Raw genomic sequence first — 16346 nt, 5'->3', positions numbered from 1 at the left:
TAGCTTTCAAAATATTCACTAATTTCAAAGAAAGCAAAGCATGGTTTCGAAAAATTCAATAAAGGCTCAATGTTCCATTTTTAAAACCAATTTCGACGGATCTGACATAAAAGCAAAATATTGTGGATGCTGGAAATTTGAAATAAAAGCAGGAAGCGCTGGAAATACTCAGCAGATCTGGCAGCATCTGTGGAGAGGGAAACAGAGTTACCATTTCAATTCAAATATTCTTCATCTTCAGAACGGTTCTGAACCTCTGAAGAACAGTTTTGAAGAGATTCTGAAGAATTTCAGTAGAACTTCTTCAGTTCTGAAGCGTCATATTCAACTTGAAACATTAGTTGAATGTGAACCTGGTTCTATAAGATAGTGCACTATTCCACCTCACTGATTCTTAATGCACAAACAATTTAACCCTACATTCTGGACATCATTTTAATTCATGCAGCAATTTGATGAAAAAGCTAACAAAAATAAAAATACCTTCTGTAATATGTAGGATCCCAGGGTCCTCAGTCGCCTGGTTCCATGAGTCTTTGACAACAGACTTGTAGACAACCCTTTCATTCAGATTCTGTTGTGGTCGGAAATTGTTCCTCAAGTACTCCAATGATTTGACGTGATCTTGCTGTTCCGTAGTGAATATGGAATAAAAAGCATCCAGCTGCATAAAGCAATCAAACGTGAAGAAATTAATAGTGGTTATAGAATAAATCATTCAGAATGGAACATCTAGTTTGTAAAATGCCAAAAATCCATGATGCCAAACTGATATGTTTGTAGAAGGTTACAAACTGATTGTAGACCCATTGAATTACTGCCAGCGGTTATATCTAGTTCAAGTTCCCCTCCTGCCACACTTTGCGAAAATACTAAATTTGAAGTTCCGACAGTAGTTTCTGATAATCTCAATGTTAAAAAGATAACTCAAGAGTTCTAATTTAAAAATCAGACGACAATATGTTTAACGTCACGTAATACTGTTATAAAGCCATGTTTTATATTGAAAAACACTTTATTTATTGGGATAAAACCAATGCTTGAGTTTTAAAAGACTGAACAGGCGCATTTCATTAACTTAAAACAGCAACTTCTAAGATCGCCAAATAGTAACATATAGGGGCAGCACGGTAGCACAAGTAGATAGCACTGTGGCCTCACAGCGCCAGGGTCCCAGGTTCGATTCCCTGCCGGATTACTGTCTGTGCAGAGTCTAAACGTTCTCCCCGTGTCTGCGTGGGTTTCCTCCAGGTGCTCCGGTTTCCTCCCACAGTCCAAAGACCTGCAGGTTTGGTGGATTAGCCATGATAAATTGCCCTTAGTGACCAAAAGGTTAGGAGTGGTTATTGGGTTACTGGGATAGGGTGGAGGTGAGGGCTTAAGTGGGTTGGTGCAGACTCGATGGGCCGAATGGCCTCCTTCTGCACTGTATATTCTATTTTCTATAGCTGTACCCTGAAAATTACAAAGCCATTGTAATGGAGCCAGACTGTCGAGAAAGATCCCAATGATGCAAACCTTTGAGTTGTGCGAATAGTTCATCTCCTGAACCATTCACAAAACACTCTGACAATAACCTGTGTATCTAACTGAGGGGATCAGGCCATTAGACACAATCACTCTGAACAAGGTACAATGGCTGGGAAAGGAACTACTCTAGCCATAATCCCATCATGTCAAAACCATGGGCCTGAAACCAACTTGCCATGGGCATGTTTGGGTAATTGGTCAGTTGGTGATAAATTATGTGATGAGCCAACAAATCATCTTTTTTGTATTAAGGATTTGCTTTTTATCAGTACAGAGAACAGAAGCAGATAGCAGTGGAAATGGAGAAACAGAAGGAGGACCATGAGGGGTGTAAGGACCATTCCTGTTGATTCCATTATTTCCCATTTCTTTTACTTTGTCATCATCATTTTTGATATTTAACGGATATACATCTTTAAGACGAGCAGAGGAACTGAGGAACTCAAAAGTTGCAAAATAGTAAACTATGCTATTAAGATTTTTTTCAGAAAACTCAGACTTTCTGGCACCCGAAAGATCAGAGGTTTTGTGAGGGCCAGAGAGAATCCAGCACGAGTGTGTAGAGTCAAGCAGAAAGTAACGTTAGTTACAAGAATATGTACACTAGGCCAATAGTTCACTACTGGTTCCCTCTCTAACTAGTACCACACTACGCAGCTCTATTAATACAGCTGTGCTGCTAATAATTGCCCCACTCCTTCTCTCATTGGGGGAGCTCCTATTTCTCAAGTAGCATGGGGTAACCAATTGTCCCCAGCCATAGGATCCGAACAGGTTAAAACAGGAAGGATTCAGTTTGATGGATTTGCTGGTGGCCAATGTATTGGCCAAACACCATGGGCGGGATTCTCCAATAATGGGGCCATGTCCCCACTCCAGCGCGAAAAGCGGCGCCAACCACTCCGGCATCAATGGTCCCCGATAATGGGGAATGCTGCCCTGCCTAGGGGGCTAGGTTGGCACCGGAGTGGTCCCCGCAGCTCCTGCCAACGCAGAACGGCCCGCGCGAGTTCGCGCATGCGCGGAACGGCCAGCATATTTCCACGCAAGGCGCGCTAAGGCCGGCATATTTCCATGCATGCGCAGGGGTTCCCAGCTCTGTGCCAGCCCCCGGGAAGTATGGCAGAGCCTAACAGGGGCTCGGCGTGGAGTAAAATAGGCTTCCATGGAACAAGCCCGCCCGCCGATAAGTAGGCCCTGATCGCGGGGCAGGCTACTGTGGGGTGTGCCCCCCCCCCCCCCACCCCTGGGGTCAGATCCTCCTCCCCCCCCCCCCCCCCACCCCCCCGGACGGCTCCCTTAGACTCACATTCCATGTTCTGCCGTCTGGGACCTGAGTAACCCATGCCGGCGGGACTCGACGAAACTCGTCGGCCACCCGGCCCATCGGGGCCCGGAGAATCGCCGAGGGGGCCGCTCTCAAAGGCCTACAATCGGCGCCACAGGCACCCGAGAATTGACGCCGGAGAATGGGAAAGCCGTCGTCGGCGCGGCAGGGTGTGATTCCCGCATCCCCCCGGGGATTCTCTGACTTGGCGCCGGGTCGGAGAATCCGGACCCATATTCTACCTGGCAACCGACAGTGTCAGCATGAGTTAGAAAGGAGGTTTTCAGGGGACCCAGGATGGAAACAGAACATGCCTGAATGCTGAGAGAAGAAGCTGTGAATCACGCTCTCTCATTCTCCAAAAAGGTTTCCTGCCTCCTAGTTTCTGAATTTGCAAAGAAGTCTTGATATCCTGAAGAATCAACAGCAAAAACCATTCTGGACCGAAAGGAAGAGAACACAACTGAAGGCTGAGACTAAAATAATCAATTGGAAGATGTCCACCTGAAACAGAGATTTTTAATTTTTGAATAATCTTTTATCGCCACAAATAGGCTTACATGAACACTGCAATGAAGTTACTGTAAAAATCACCTCGTCGCCATACTCCGGCGCCTGTTCGGGGAAACAGAGGGAGAATTCAGAATGTCCAATTCGCCTAACAAACACGTCTTTCGGGACTTGTGGGAGGAAACCGGAGACACGGAGGAAACCCACGAAGACACAAGGAGAACGTGCAGACTCTGCACAGACAGTGATCCAAACTGGGAATATAACCCGGGTCCCTGGCACTGTGAAGCAACAGTGCTGACCACTATGCTACCATGCCGCCCAGAATTGCCACTTGTAACTGATTTATTCGTGTGGATGTGAACTCTTGAATGCATGCACACGTCAGAAGCAGAGTGTTTTCTTTAGATAGGGTTGTCTAGTAGAATAAATACTACTCTCTTTTCTTTCAAAAACTTACAGAAAAACCTGTCTGTGCATTGTTTATAGCCACAACACATAAAAAGTTAAATACTCAGTAAATTGGCAAGCACTTTCTTTTTTTAAAAATCCTGTTGCAGTCAAACGAGGAGTGAGAAAAGGAGGCCATTCTGCCCTTTCTCACCTGATTAGATATCTGCACAGGTTCTTATCTAGAAATCATCTATAAGAAACATGAACTGACTTAAAGGATACAATACTTAGGCCCTTTCTAAAAAAAATTATTCCTCTGTTACTGTGGGAACAAAATGCAATATATAATATATCAGGTTTGAAGTGTATCAAAAATGCTTTTGGGTGGGGTTAATGCATTTTAGACATCCCTGAGCAAAGGTATAATATTATTATTGCAAAACTACCACTGCGATATTTTTCAAAGTTTTGCCATGTAAGTTTATGAGATGCATCAACCAATTTGGTGAAATATAAGGACATGTTTAAAACAATGTGAATTGAAGCTTCACTTCTTCCAGAAATAAGCAGAACACTAAACAGAGTATGTGCTTACATAGCCAGTTATTAGAAGTTCACGGTTCATAAATAACCCAATGTGACTATAGTCCAATTTTATATAATTCAAGTGAATTGCTCATGACATTGGCCATGATCAGATTATAAATGCAAGCAGCTTTCAAAGAAGATGACAGATTTGGGAGAGAGACTAATGAACATTTTTCAACTTTGCCTATCTGGTGACGAAAGTTAGTTGAAAAATCAAAAGCTGAATGAAAAATATTGACAGAGCAATTTGCAATGGCAAAAATTAAGACAAAAACTTGAAACCTCTAGTCTAATTGTAGCCAGAGAAATGGCATTAATAGCTACTCCTATCATTGCCGTTCAGTTACTTCTGGTATCTCCAAAGGATCTTTTCCTGGGAAAATGCGAGTATCCATTATTAAAGAGGTGTAGCAGGAGATTTAGAAAATTACAATACAATTAGATAAAATCAACATGGTTTTTGTGAAATGGAAATCATGTTTGATAAACTTATTAGAGCACTTTGAGGATGTAACAAGCAGAGTAGATAAAGGGGAATGAGGAAATGCAACACATTTGGATTTCCAAAAGGTATTTGATAAGGAATACTGCACAAGCGTTCATAGTTTTGGGGGTAATATATTAGCATGGACAGAGGATTGGCTAACCAACAGAGATGTTACGATCCCAGTTGACGTTACTACTGGACAAGAAGACCCGAGAGTGGAAACCTGGCTCAAAAGACTAACTTTTTGCAAAAAATGTGGATGAATAGAGTCATAGAGCTACCAATTAGCTTTTAACAACAGAAACATTACATGGAAACATACATCAAAAATAGAAAACATGAAAAATGTGACTACAATATAATACAATACTCCTTCACTCCCATTTATCTTCAGAAATGTATACAGAATACATTTTCTGCTATAATGTTCTTGGTAAATATACAATTCCACAGGCTGACTGTGCTCAGACATACTCCACTTTGAAACCAAGTGCATCCAAGTTCACGTCTATGGATTTCTCATTAAATCTCCCCAGATGATTCTCACACTAGTATTTCCAAATTCCGATCTCAAAAAAACACGCTTTAAAATATTTTTTCAAACAATGCTTTCCCTCAGCTGTTTTCATCAAGGATCCACCTCCATATTAACAAGGCTTTCTCTCAGCTGTTTTAGCAAGGATCCACCTCCAGGTTTTCCAACTCTCCTTTCAGTATTCCTTTGTTTTGAATTGACACATGCGTCCAAACTGCTACACAAAAACTCAGGTACTCAGTCCCCACCAGAATGCTACCACAAGAAAGTAGCTGAGGCCAAAAGTTGCAAGCTCAACAAGACCAAAAAGATAAGCATGAATCTGATGAACATTTCAACAACATTTTCTGTCTGTCTCATGTGGTAACGTCTTCTCAGGTGTGGAACTTTATCCAAACAAATCTGGTGATGGGAAGGTGTTGAACATGATTCAAAAAGGTACTCTAACACAAGAGAACAGGAAGAATCCAATTAAACCCTATTCTACCAAACATCATTCTCCGCCGGCTCCAAGAATCGCGGAGGCCGTCGTGAACTCGGCCAAGGTTCACGACGGCCTCGGGGCCCGCTCCCCGCACCTAATTCACCCCCACCTGGGGGGCTAGGAGCGGGCCCCCGTCGTTCCCAGCCGCGACCTTGGCCGCCGGAAATGACGCCCGAACGGCGCTTCATGGATGTCATCCGCGCATGCGCAGGAACCCGCGCATGCATGGATGACATCAGCGCGCAGACGACGCGAACCCGCGCATGCGTGGTGCCGTCTTTCTCCACCGCCGCCTGGCAAGGTGTGGCAGTTTGATCTTGCCAGGCGGCGGAGGGGAAAGAGTGTGTCCATTTTGGGCGCAGGCCCGACGATCGGTGGGCACCGATCGCGGGCCTGTCCCCCCCAGAGCACAGTCGCGGTGCTCCAGTCCCAATCGTGCCCCTGGATGCCCCAAATGTGCATCCGCGCCCGTTTCATGAATGCAGCGACCAGGTGTGGTTGCTGCCGTGGTGAAACGGGCGTCAAGGGCCGGCCGCTCGGCCCAGCGGGCTCGGAGAATCGCTGTTCGCCGTGAAAAACGGCGAGCGCCGATTTTTATGAGGGGGGGGGGGGAGAATCGCAGGGGCGCCAGGGGGGGCGTAAAAAGTGTCGGGAGGCCCTCCCACGATTCTCCCACGCCACGTGGGGAGCGGTGAATTCCGCCCCTTGAGTTGACAGCACAAAATGGAGCATTGCTGTGGGGTATTAAAGTAATCATTCCGCCATGTCTACAAAGTAGAATCCTGGAACACGAGGGCCATCCCAGTGTAGTTAGAATGAAGGGGTTGGTGAGAAGCTACTTCTGGTGGTTCCAGTTGGATAACCAAATAGAAGAGAAGGTGGGGTTATGCCAATCCTGCGCCATGGTGAGAAATGTATCTCCATTACAACCTTTATATTGATGGGAATGGCCTGCCAGGCCATGGCAAAGAATCCATGCTGATTATATGGAACCAGTGAAGGGCATGTGTTTTTGGTCATGGTTGATGCACATTTGAAGTGGCCAGAGGTTGTTATCATGAAATCAACAAGTACGGAACAGGACATAGAAAGGCCTGATGAGGTATTTGCAAGATTTAGGTGACCTGAACAACTTGTGAGTGACAACGTTACTCAGTTCACAGCTGTTGAATTTGAGGACTACCTGAAGGGTTGTGGCATCCACAATATCTGATCTGCCCTTTACTATCCAACTACCAAAGGGTTAGCTGAACGTTTCGTACAATCGCTCAAGCAGGAAGTGAAGGTTTTGAGGGATAAAGGCTCTCCACCTAAACGTGTCAATAGCTTTCTTATGATATGCCAAAACACTGTGCATTCAAAAACAGAAAACTCACCGGCTCTACTGATGTTCAAAAGGAAACTATGCACACATCATGATCTTTTTTTAAATCCATTATTTTATCAGAGTTACAAAGCCAGAGCTCAAAATGGGAACAGGGGCGGACCCCTAATGCACCTCCTTGCCTGCTCCAAAAAACAAATTCAAATTAAATACAATTCACGGCCCCCATAAGAGAGACATACCAGATCCAGGTATTACACCTGATCCGACGCTCATCTTAGCCAAAAGGCCAAGAAGCTCTATGCTTGATCTTAGCCAAGAGGCCAAGAAGCAATACATTTTGATCTTTTGACTCCCCCTTCAACTTCAGAGATAGTCAGATGCAAGTGGCCAGAAGGGAACAGCATTCCAGAAGCAGAGGGCGCGATTCTCCCAAACAGGGAGAAATCATAAGGCTGGCGTCAAAAACGGGCGGGTTTGACGCCAGCCTCCCCCCTCCCGACCGGGAACCGATTCTGGTCCCCGGTCAGGGCTAGCATGCCGCGGCCGTGAACTCCGGCATCGCGGGCTTAACGAATTTCGTTAAGCCCGCTTGCCAGAGTTTGCGACGGCTGACGCGTCACATGACGTAAGCCGCGCATGCGCGGATTGGAAGACTCAAACCCGCGCATGCGCGGAGGACGTCATTGCGCATTTGCGCGAAACCCGAGCATGCGCGGGCCGGGATGCCCCTCAGCCGCCCCGCAAATTGATACAGCGGGGCGGCGGAAGGACAAAGAGTGCGCGGGAATCGGACCCGCTGCCCGCGATCGGTGCCCACCGATCGCGGGCCAATGGCACCCTTGGCACGGCCGTGGTACTGCCGTGCCAATCGGTGCCATGGTTGCCAAGATCCGAACTTTACGGCCGTTTTTACGAACGGCCAGACCAGGTGTATTTGCCGTTCGTAAAAACGGCCGTAAAGGGCTTGGACTTCGGCCCATCGGCCAGCTGAGAATCGCTGCTCGCCGTAAAAAAACGGCGGCAGCAATTCGTGTCGGGAGTCGGGCGTGGGGGGGGGGGGGGGGGGGGGAGAATAGCGGGAGGGCGTCAGACTAGCATGGCCGTAAAAATTTACGACCCCCGCTATTCTCCGCACCGTCATGAGTGCGGAGAATTGCGCCCAGAGTCTTTGACCATGGGAAATGTGTTCTCGCATGAAACTACAGCTCAGTCCAAAGATGTGCAGGTAAGACGAATTGGCCATGCTAAATTACCCCTTAATCCTCAAAAGGTTAGGTCAGGTTACTGGGTTACAGAGATAGGGTGGAGGCATGGGCTTAAGCAGGGTGTTCTTTCCAAGGACCAGTGCAAACTCGATGGGCCGGATGACTTCCTTCTGCACTGTAAAGTCTGTGATTCTATGATTCGAGATGAAGAATGGGCTCCACCAATTAGCGTAGCCAAAACGGGTCCGATTTCATATACTGTACAATCTGATGATGAATAAGTTTGGCATCAGCATGCTGACCAATTACTGTCCACATGTAGTGAGAGTACAGAATCTGTACCAAATGAGGACTACAACTGCCAAAATTACAGGATCTGTTACGACAGAACCATCCACACAACTAGAGACAGTTACTGAGTTGGCTTCGGTAGATATAACACCGACCAGTAGTCAAGTTCCTGAATGTCATCTTCTGCCAAAATGAGACAGACATCCACCCAAGAGATTCATATGTCCCCGTAACATAACAATGTTAGTTATGACATAATGTGTTGAATCTGTGTTAAAGCATTTGATAAAGTAAGAATGCCTGGGACACTAAAGGAGTAAAGAGGGAGGGGCGAGATACATCAGAGTAATCCCATTGGCTTGTGTAATGTCATGTATTATGCAATGACATCATCAGAGCATTCTGCGTGCTTTTGTGGAGTTCACCTTTGTACTCTGTTTTGAGCAGCATCTTGTAAATAAACCCTTTGCACTATGTTATATGAACTCAATGTGAGCCACCTCTGGTACTTTCTCTTTGTGGCTGCAACAAAGAACATAACACACATCTTTGATGACATTTTTATTATACTAAACAATCACCGTGGTTTTGGACATCAGGGGTGGGATTCTCCCTTCTGGGGACTAAGTCCCCATGCCGGCAGGAAAACCGGCGCCAACCACTCCGGCGTCAACAGCCCCCGAAAATGAGGAATTCTCTGAAGGGCCAGCGTGAGTTTGTGCATGCGCAGGGGTTCTCTTCTCCGCGCTGGCCCCCGGGCAATATGGCGGAGCCCTACAGGGGCCCAGCGCAGAGGAAAGCCCCCCCATGGAACAAGCCTGCTCACAGATCCGTAGGCCCCGATCACGGGCCAAGCCACGTGGGGCCCCTCCGGGGTCGGATTCCCCCACTCCTTCCCCGAGAACTGCCCCCGCACATTTACCTGCCAGGTCCCACCTAAAACTTGATGCTCTCGACCCTTTCTACTTCTTTCCCATTGATGTAGACAGGGGCATGTTCTCCACTATGCTTCCTGAAGTCAATGATAATCTCCTTCATTTAGTTGACATTGAGGGAGAGATTATTGTCGTCGCACCAGTTCACCAGACGCTCCATCTCATTCCTATACTCTGTCGCGTCATTGTTTGAAATCCGACCCACTACGGTGGTGTCATCAGCAAATTTGAAAATCGAGTTGGAGGAGAATTTGGCCACACAGTCATCGGTGTATAAGGAGTATAGTAGGGGGCTGAGGACACAGCCTTGTGGGGCACCAGTGTTGAGGATGATTGTGGAGGAGGTGTTGCCTATCTTTACTGATTGTGGCCTGTAGGTTAGAAAGTTCAGAATCCAGTCGCAGAGGGAGGAGCCGAGGCCAAGGCCATGGAGTTTGGAGTTGAGTTTCGTAGGAATGATGGTGTTGAAGGCTGAGCTGTAGTTGATAAATAGGAGTCTGACATAGGTGTCTTTGTTATCTAGGGAATCCAGGGTAGAGTGCAGGGCCATGGAGATGGTGTCTTCTGTGGACTGTTGCAGCGGTAGGCAAACTGTAGTGGATCAAGGCAATCTGGGAGGCTGGAGTTGATTCGTGCCATGACTAACCTTTTGAAGCACTTCATGATGATGGATGTCAGAGCCACTGGACGATAGTCATTAAGGCACACTGCTTGGCTTTATTTGGTACAAGGATGATGGTCATCTTCTTCAAGCAGATAGGGACCTCAGATTGTTGTAAAGAGAGGTTGAAGATGTCTGTGAATACCCCCGCCAGCTGATCCGCGCAAGACCTGAGAGCTCGTCCGGGTACCCCATCTGGGCCAGTGGTTTTCCGTGAGTTGACCTTCGAGAAGGCTGCTCTGACGTCTGCAGTGGTGATCTCAGATACAAGTTCATCCGCGGCTTCTGGGGTGGAGGGCTCGCTCTCGCTGACCTCTTGCTCAAAGCGGGCATAGAATGTGTTGAGCTCATCAGGGAGGGGTGCGTTGGAGCCGACGATTTTACATTCCTTCATCTTGTAGCCTGTTATGTCTTGACATAATTGAGGTGTAAAAAGGTATGAGGGTCCTAAGTAGAGGAAATACGGATGACCTATTTGCCTCAGCAGAGGGTTCAAAAGCTAGAAGACATAGATTTAATCTATTTCTAAAGAAGGATTAGAGGGGAGATGGGGCACCATTTTTTCACTGAGAGGGTGGAAGGATCCTGGAGCTCACTACCTGAAAGAGTGGCAAAGGCAGTAACTCATGCCACATTTTAAAAAGTACTTAAATGTCTACTTGAATGACTGTAATCCATAGGGCTGTGCAAGTAGAGCAGGAAGGTGAGATTAAGTGGACAGCTCTTCTGGAATGGACACAATGGGTTGAATGGCCTCCTTGTATGTCATAAATTTTCTATGATTCTTATCGTCACATAAATCATTCCCTTCCTCAACAGGAACAAAATTGATCAATTTTGAAACCATTTTACAAAGAAATTAGCCAAACAAACACATCCTTAGAATTTGGTTATTGGCAATGACAAAAAAAGTTAACTTTTAAGAACAGTGATTTTGGAGATATTCCTTTTCAATCATCAATAATAATTTATCCTTGTGACAGAGCTGATTGCTGAATCTCACTTTGAAAATATCTGCATGACTCAACATGACAGTGCTAATTAGTTAATATAAAATCAGCCCTTTCTTTACGTTCCAGGCATCTAGATTGCAATGAGCACCACGTTATGAAGGCTATTTAGGATTAGGAATATACACGTGCGCATAAAAATAATGCTACAAAGCAATGGCAAAAAATAATACTGACAATAAATATATCCTGTGCCAAAGAACATGTGTCTGCTGCCACCTTCTATCTCAAATCTCCCAGTGCAAAATGTTTTGTTGAAGATTTTGAACACTGCTGACAATTCTAAATGCCCACAATCATTGTATTGCAAATTAACATGATAACATCTGGCAAAAGATGTACAAGATTTATATCTAAGAAAGCAGTTTGGTTTACTGTATGATAAAATATGATGAAATCAGCTAACTGACCTTCCCAAGGACAAAACCACGCTTCTGATAAGCTTAAATGCTAAATGTGAAAGCACTGACATACATCAGCCTCTTTTATCACTGTAAATTTGTTCATTCACACATTTGTGTTTGCAAGACAACAGCTATTTAGTCGTGAGATCTGTTCCAAAAGAGCCATTGGTATTTGTGTCAAGGCAACACTTTCTTTAATTAAAATGAATGGTGCTTTAGAAATCTGGAGCCCAAAGTGAAGGGCAAGTGCATGCATTCTCATGCTGCCACTGAATATGTACGTACCTGTTCAAGGGAAATGGAGATAGGCCTGCTGAAGACTATCCATTCTACAATTTCACTGCATGGTGGTGTTGTGAGTGAACCAGAGTATCTGTAATAGCTCCCAAATGAGGCAGGTAGTAAATTCCCCAGTACAAAAGGGTCCAGAAAAGTTTCTTTTTCTATAGGAAAGAGTAAATATGAATAAAGGGAGCATTATAAATTGTTATATTGTCACATACAAAAAGCAGATAAGGTCATAATTAAGGCACAGATTTGCATTATATTTTTGTTTTGCAAAGCAAGTTAAATTTACATTGTCACTTTTACTTTAAGGGTGCCAATTTTACAATTTTACATCAAGACATAGAGGCAAGTTCAAAGCCAAAGTTTGAAGGAAGGAAGTGGAGAGACTAATTGAATAACAATGTTATTATACTACTACCATGAATTATATTTTATAGTGATGTTTTATCTATATGGTTTGTAAATTAGCGTTATTCAATATCTAATGTGCTCCAATTTACAATTGAAAGGTCATACACTGCAGACCTGGAGCAGATTTCCCTGGATCTGTGGTCTGTAAAATCTGACGAATTTGACTCTGGAAACCAGTACAAATCAGCTTTCATGCTTATGGCCAGCTCTGCATCAACATTGGTACTGGCCTACAGGCAGGCTCTGTTACTATCTTATTGGTTAAGACAATGTACTAAGATGCAGCAAGATCGCCAAGATAGATGGAATAAGGAGACCGCCAAAGACAAAATGAACTGTAATTGCCGAGATCCCTTGCGACGGATTTGGGTGGGTATCCCAAGAAGTGCTGGGGAATCCCTCTTGGAAATTCAAAGGTCAGGGTTTGCACGTCAATTATCCAGAAGCGCAAACTTCCCCTGGGCAACTGTGCTGGGAACCATCTGAAAATGTGATTTAACTCACAAACTTTGGATGGTTCCGCCAGGGGTACAACAATAGTTATTCAGAAAAATTAGAGGAACTAAATCCTCTTCTAGCTTCTGAGCAACTATTATAAATACCCAGATCAGTTCCTGAACAAGATTCCTACCCTCTCCCACCCCTCCCACAACCAATCTGACCCCACCCTGCACTCCTGACTGTGTCCCACCACAACCTTCTGACCTCCAATCCCCCAAAACCCATCCATCGCCTTTGGCATCTCAAATTGTTTTGGTTGTTTGGAGTGAAACTAACTAATTTTATCCCATGCATTAAAATGGGATTCCAATCTGTATTAATCCTTTTGATCCCACTCATGTCATTTCACTCACATTAAGGATCCCCTGTAAATAAGTGAGAAAGCTACATCCTCAGTAGAGCATCCTTCATTTTTAACTAGACTGTGGTTCCTCACACAATTTTGTGCAATAGGCTTTTTGTATTCTACAAGAGTTTTCCATTCTACAAGTGTTTCCTACTACATGGAATACAGGTTTCAAAGTCCCAGTCAAAGACAGATGTATGAGAACAAAAAGATGGGATAGTCATTTAGTAGTCCACAACTTGAGTATTGCTGAAAAAAATGATACCTTTTTTTCCCCAAAGTTTTTATCTTGCAGTCATCAGGACATGTGCAAGAATGCAATGTAAGGGAAAACAACAAATTTATACTGTGTGAGAAGAGAATGCGGTTTGCTTAGCAAGTGGACTCTGATTGGGAGAGGTATCACCATGGAGAATGCACCAATTGATGGTGACTGACATTTAACTGCTGAGCATCGTTTGAAATTTAAACCAGCCAGCTTAACTCTTACTGATCAAAGTATTGTCCTGAGGAATGAACCAGTGAAAGATTGTCACTTATTTTGTTTAACTGAAATAGATGCAATGTGTGCACATGTCGTTCTGTCTGCAAAGAGCAGGGCCCTGTGTATTAATATATGTATGTTACAGTTCACACAACTGCACCATACTGTAAGCCCAACAAACAATCTTGAATTGGTTGTCAGTGTGATTCTTAGCTCATTGAGGATTATTTAGCAAATGTTGTCCAATCCAATTGCAGAATCACATCTAATGTTGGACAGTGTTTTGAGTTTTGTAAACATGGGCTGGTTGGGTACCGTGGGTATCTTGCCTGCTGCGAATGATTGTTGATTTCCCTTGCATTGTATTCTTGTGAATGTCCTGATGAGGCCAAGATGAAAAGCTTTGGGAATAAAAGATGGGAGTCACCTTTTTTCCACTCGGATAATATAGGCTTGGATATTTCAAGCTTGAGCATAAAATCTCAGTTTTATTAAAGGCCTGATTTTAACATTGAGGAAGAATCATAGCGCCAGGGTCCCAGGTTCGATTCCTGGCTTGGGTCACTGTCTGAGTCTGAACGTTCTCCCAGTGCCTGCATGGATTTCCTCCTGGTGCTCCGGTTTCCTCCCACAAGTCCCGAAAGATGCGCTGTCAGGTAATTTGGACATTCTGAATTCTCCCTCGGTGTACGCAAATAGGCGCCAGTGTGGGGCAACTGGGGGATTTTCACAGTAACATCTTTGCTTTGTTAATGTAAGCCTACTTGTGACAATAAAGATTTATTTTTATTTTTAAAAATAAATTTAGAGTACCCAATTAATTTTTTTTCCAATTAAGGGGCAATTTAGCGTGGCCAATCCACCTACCCTGCCATCTTTGGGTTGTGGGGACGAAACCCACGCAAACACGGGGAGAATGTGCCAACTCCACACGGACAGTGACCCAGAGCTGGGATCGAACCTGGGACCTCGGTGCCGCGAGGCAGCAGGGCTAACCCACTGCGCCACCGTGCTGCCCATGACAATAAAGATTATCATCAATCGGCCGCAAAGGTGCAAGCTGAGCACCAAACATCTCTGACCTTGGCAGCATGAGGTTTGGGTGATTTTAACTTCAAAGCTTAATCTGTACGTCCCTGATAAGTAGTCCACACAAACCGTTAAGGGTTGCTAAATCCAAACTGTTTTTCCAAACAAGGTTGTGGCCATTTTCTATTAAAATTACCCAAATGCCATTTAAATCAATGATTAAAAAACAAAGGGGCCCATTTTAAGTTGACTAAATCAAATGAGATCCATTGACTGACCACTCTACTCTCATGGACACTTCAGCCCTATTCCATATAAGAATTCCAAGTCTATTTCAGGCAGTAAGTCCTTTTGATACATAAATGGGGATAGCACATATTTGTTTTAAGACAGATCTGAATGGAGAATGTTCCATGCTCGATAACTAGTTTTACAGTTAGTCCAACATGACTGTACCAAAAAGGTCATTTTGAACTTTAAATAGTTATTTTGGGGTTGTGGAGCAAATGAGTAGTAATTTCTCTTAAGAGTGCTCACCTCTATGATCACATCGCTCCACTGGCAGCTAAGTAGCCAAAGTGCACCACCCCGGGTGCTGCAACAGAGACCTTTTATTATAGATTTAGGGAAACCAGCTTCCTGATTCTACATAAATGAGGGCTGGCTTTGAAATAGCTGGCCTTTTCATTTTAGGCGCGGGAAGTGGTCTGTTCGCACCCCAAAAGTTAAAATCTGCCCCAAATCTTTCTCTTGACTATTTGCAACAATAAATTCAGAGCATAAATAAAATTGGATTTTCTTCATTCTTATTTGCTCATATACTCCCTCCAGCAGTTCAGAAAGTGAAGTGGGTCATGTAAGGGACATTTCCACAAGCAACTGAGTCAGCAATGGTGTTTCATTATCCAAAAATATTAGTCCCTCTCTATCTTTTTCTGTTCAGAGTACTGCACATCATAACTAAGCATTGCCACAAGGAGCCCAGTTTGGTTTAACTGGAAGTGAGAGGTAGAACTGACCTTAATTTGCAATTGGAGCATGAGGGCAAGGGAGAGAAATAGGATGTGCTGCAAAGGTTGGAAGTCCAATGCTGCACTGATACAGCTAAAAGACAATTATTTCTCAAAGAAAAAAATCTATTCAAACTCAAACTGAATTCCCATTTCTGGAAAGCTAAATGTTATCCACTTAACCAGGAAAATGTAAATCCAATTTGACTACAGACATACATGTATGGATGGTCTGGGATATTGAAACAACAAGTACCTTAAATAATTAAAAGTGTATTCCATAGCAGACTGGAAGAGTGAAAAATGTATATGGCCACTCTTAAATACTAAACAAAAATCAATAGTGCTGCATGCTAATCCCCATGCTGACCTCACATAACTAATTATATATACTTCAGATGAGGAGATAAACAGCACCATCAACCATTTAAAGCTTACAAAGCAGTTTTTCATCTTGAAATACAATAAAGACAAGAAATAAGAGCAAGAGAATTTATTTCTACAAAATAAGACACAAGAGCTATTATCTTGTTTTAATCTGTTGAAGTAGTAATTGTACTGCATCTTTTATTTATATACAGTGACCCTGT

General features: G+C 44.1%; 1 protein-coding gene across 2 annotated transcripts in view; it reads right to left on the bottom strand.

Moving 5' to 3' along the window:
* The window catches only part of LOC119973064 (receptor-type tyrosine-protein phosphatase gamma-like), a 1019600-nt gene that overhangs the window by 309095 nt on the left and 694159 nt on the right, over positions 1–16346 (bottom strand). For both annotated transcript variants that reach the window (XM_038810525.1, XM_038810526.1), the window contains 2 exons: positions 11973–12130; positions 484–664 (listed from right to left, as the gene is read on the bottom strand). In XM_038810525.1, coding sequence (XP_038666453.1) covers positions 484–664; positions 11973–12130 — 339 coding nt within the window. The remainder of the gene's footprint in view (positions 1–483; positions 665–11972; positions 12131–16346) is intronic.

The sequence above is a fragment of the Scyliorhinus canicula genome, chromosome 11, assembly GCF_902713615.1.
Source record: "Scyliorhinus canicula chromosome 11, sScyCan1.1, whole genome shotgun sequence".
Taxonomy (NCBI): Eukaryota; Metazoa; Chordata; class Chondrichthyes; order Carcharhiniformes; family Scyliorhinidae; genus Scyliorhinus; species Scyliorhinus canicula.
Note: the sequence above shows the minus strand (reverse complement) of the source record. Positions and strands in the feature narration are given on the sequence as shown.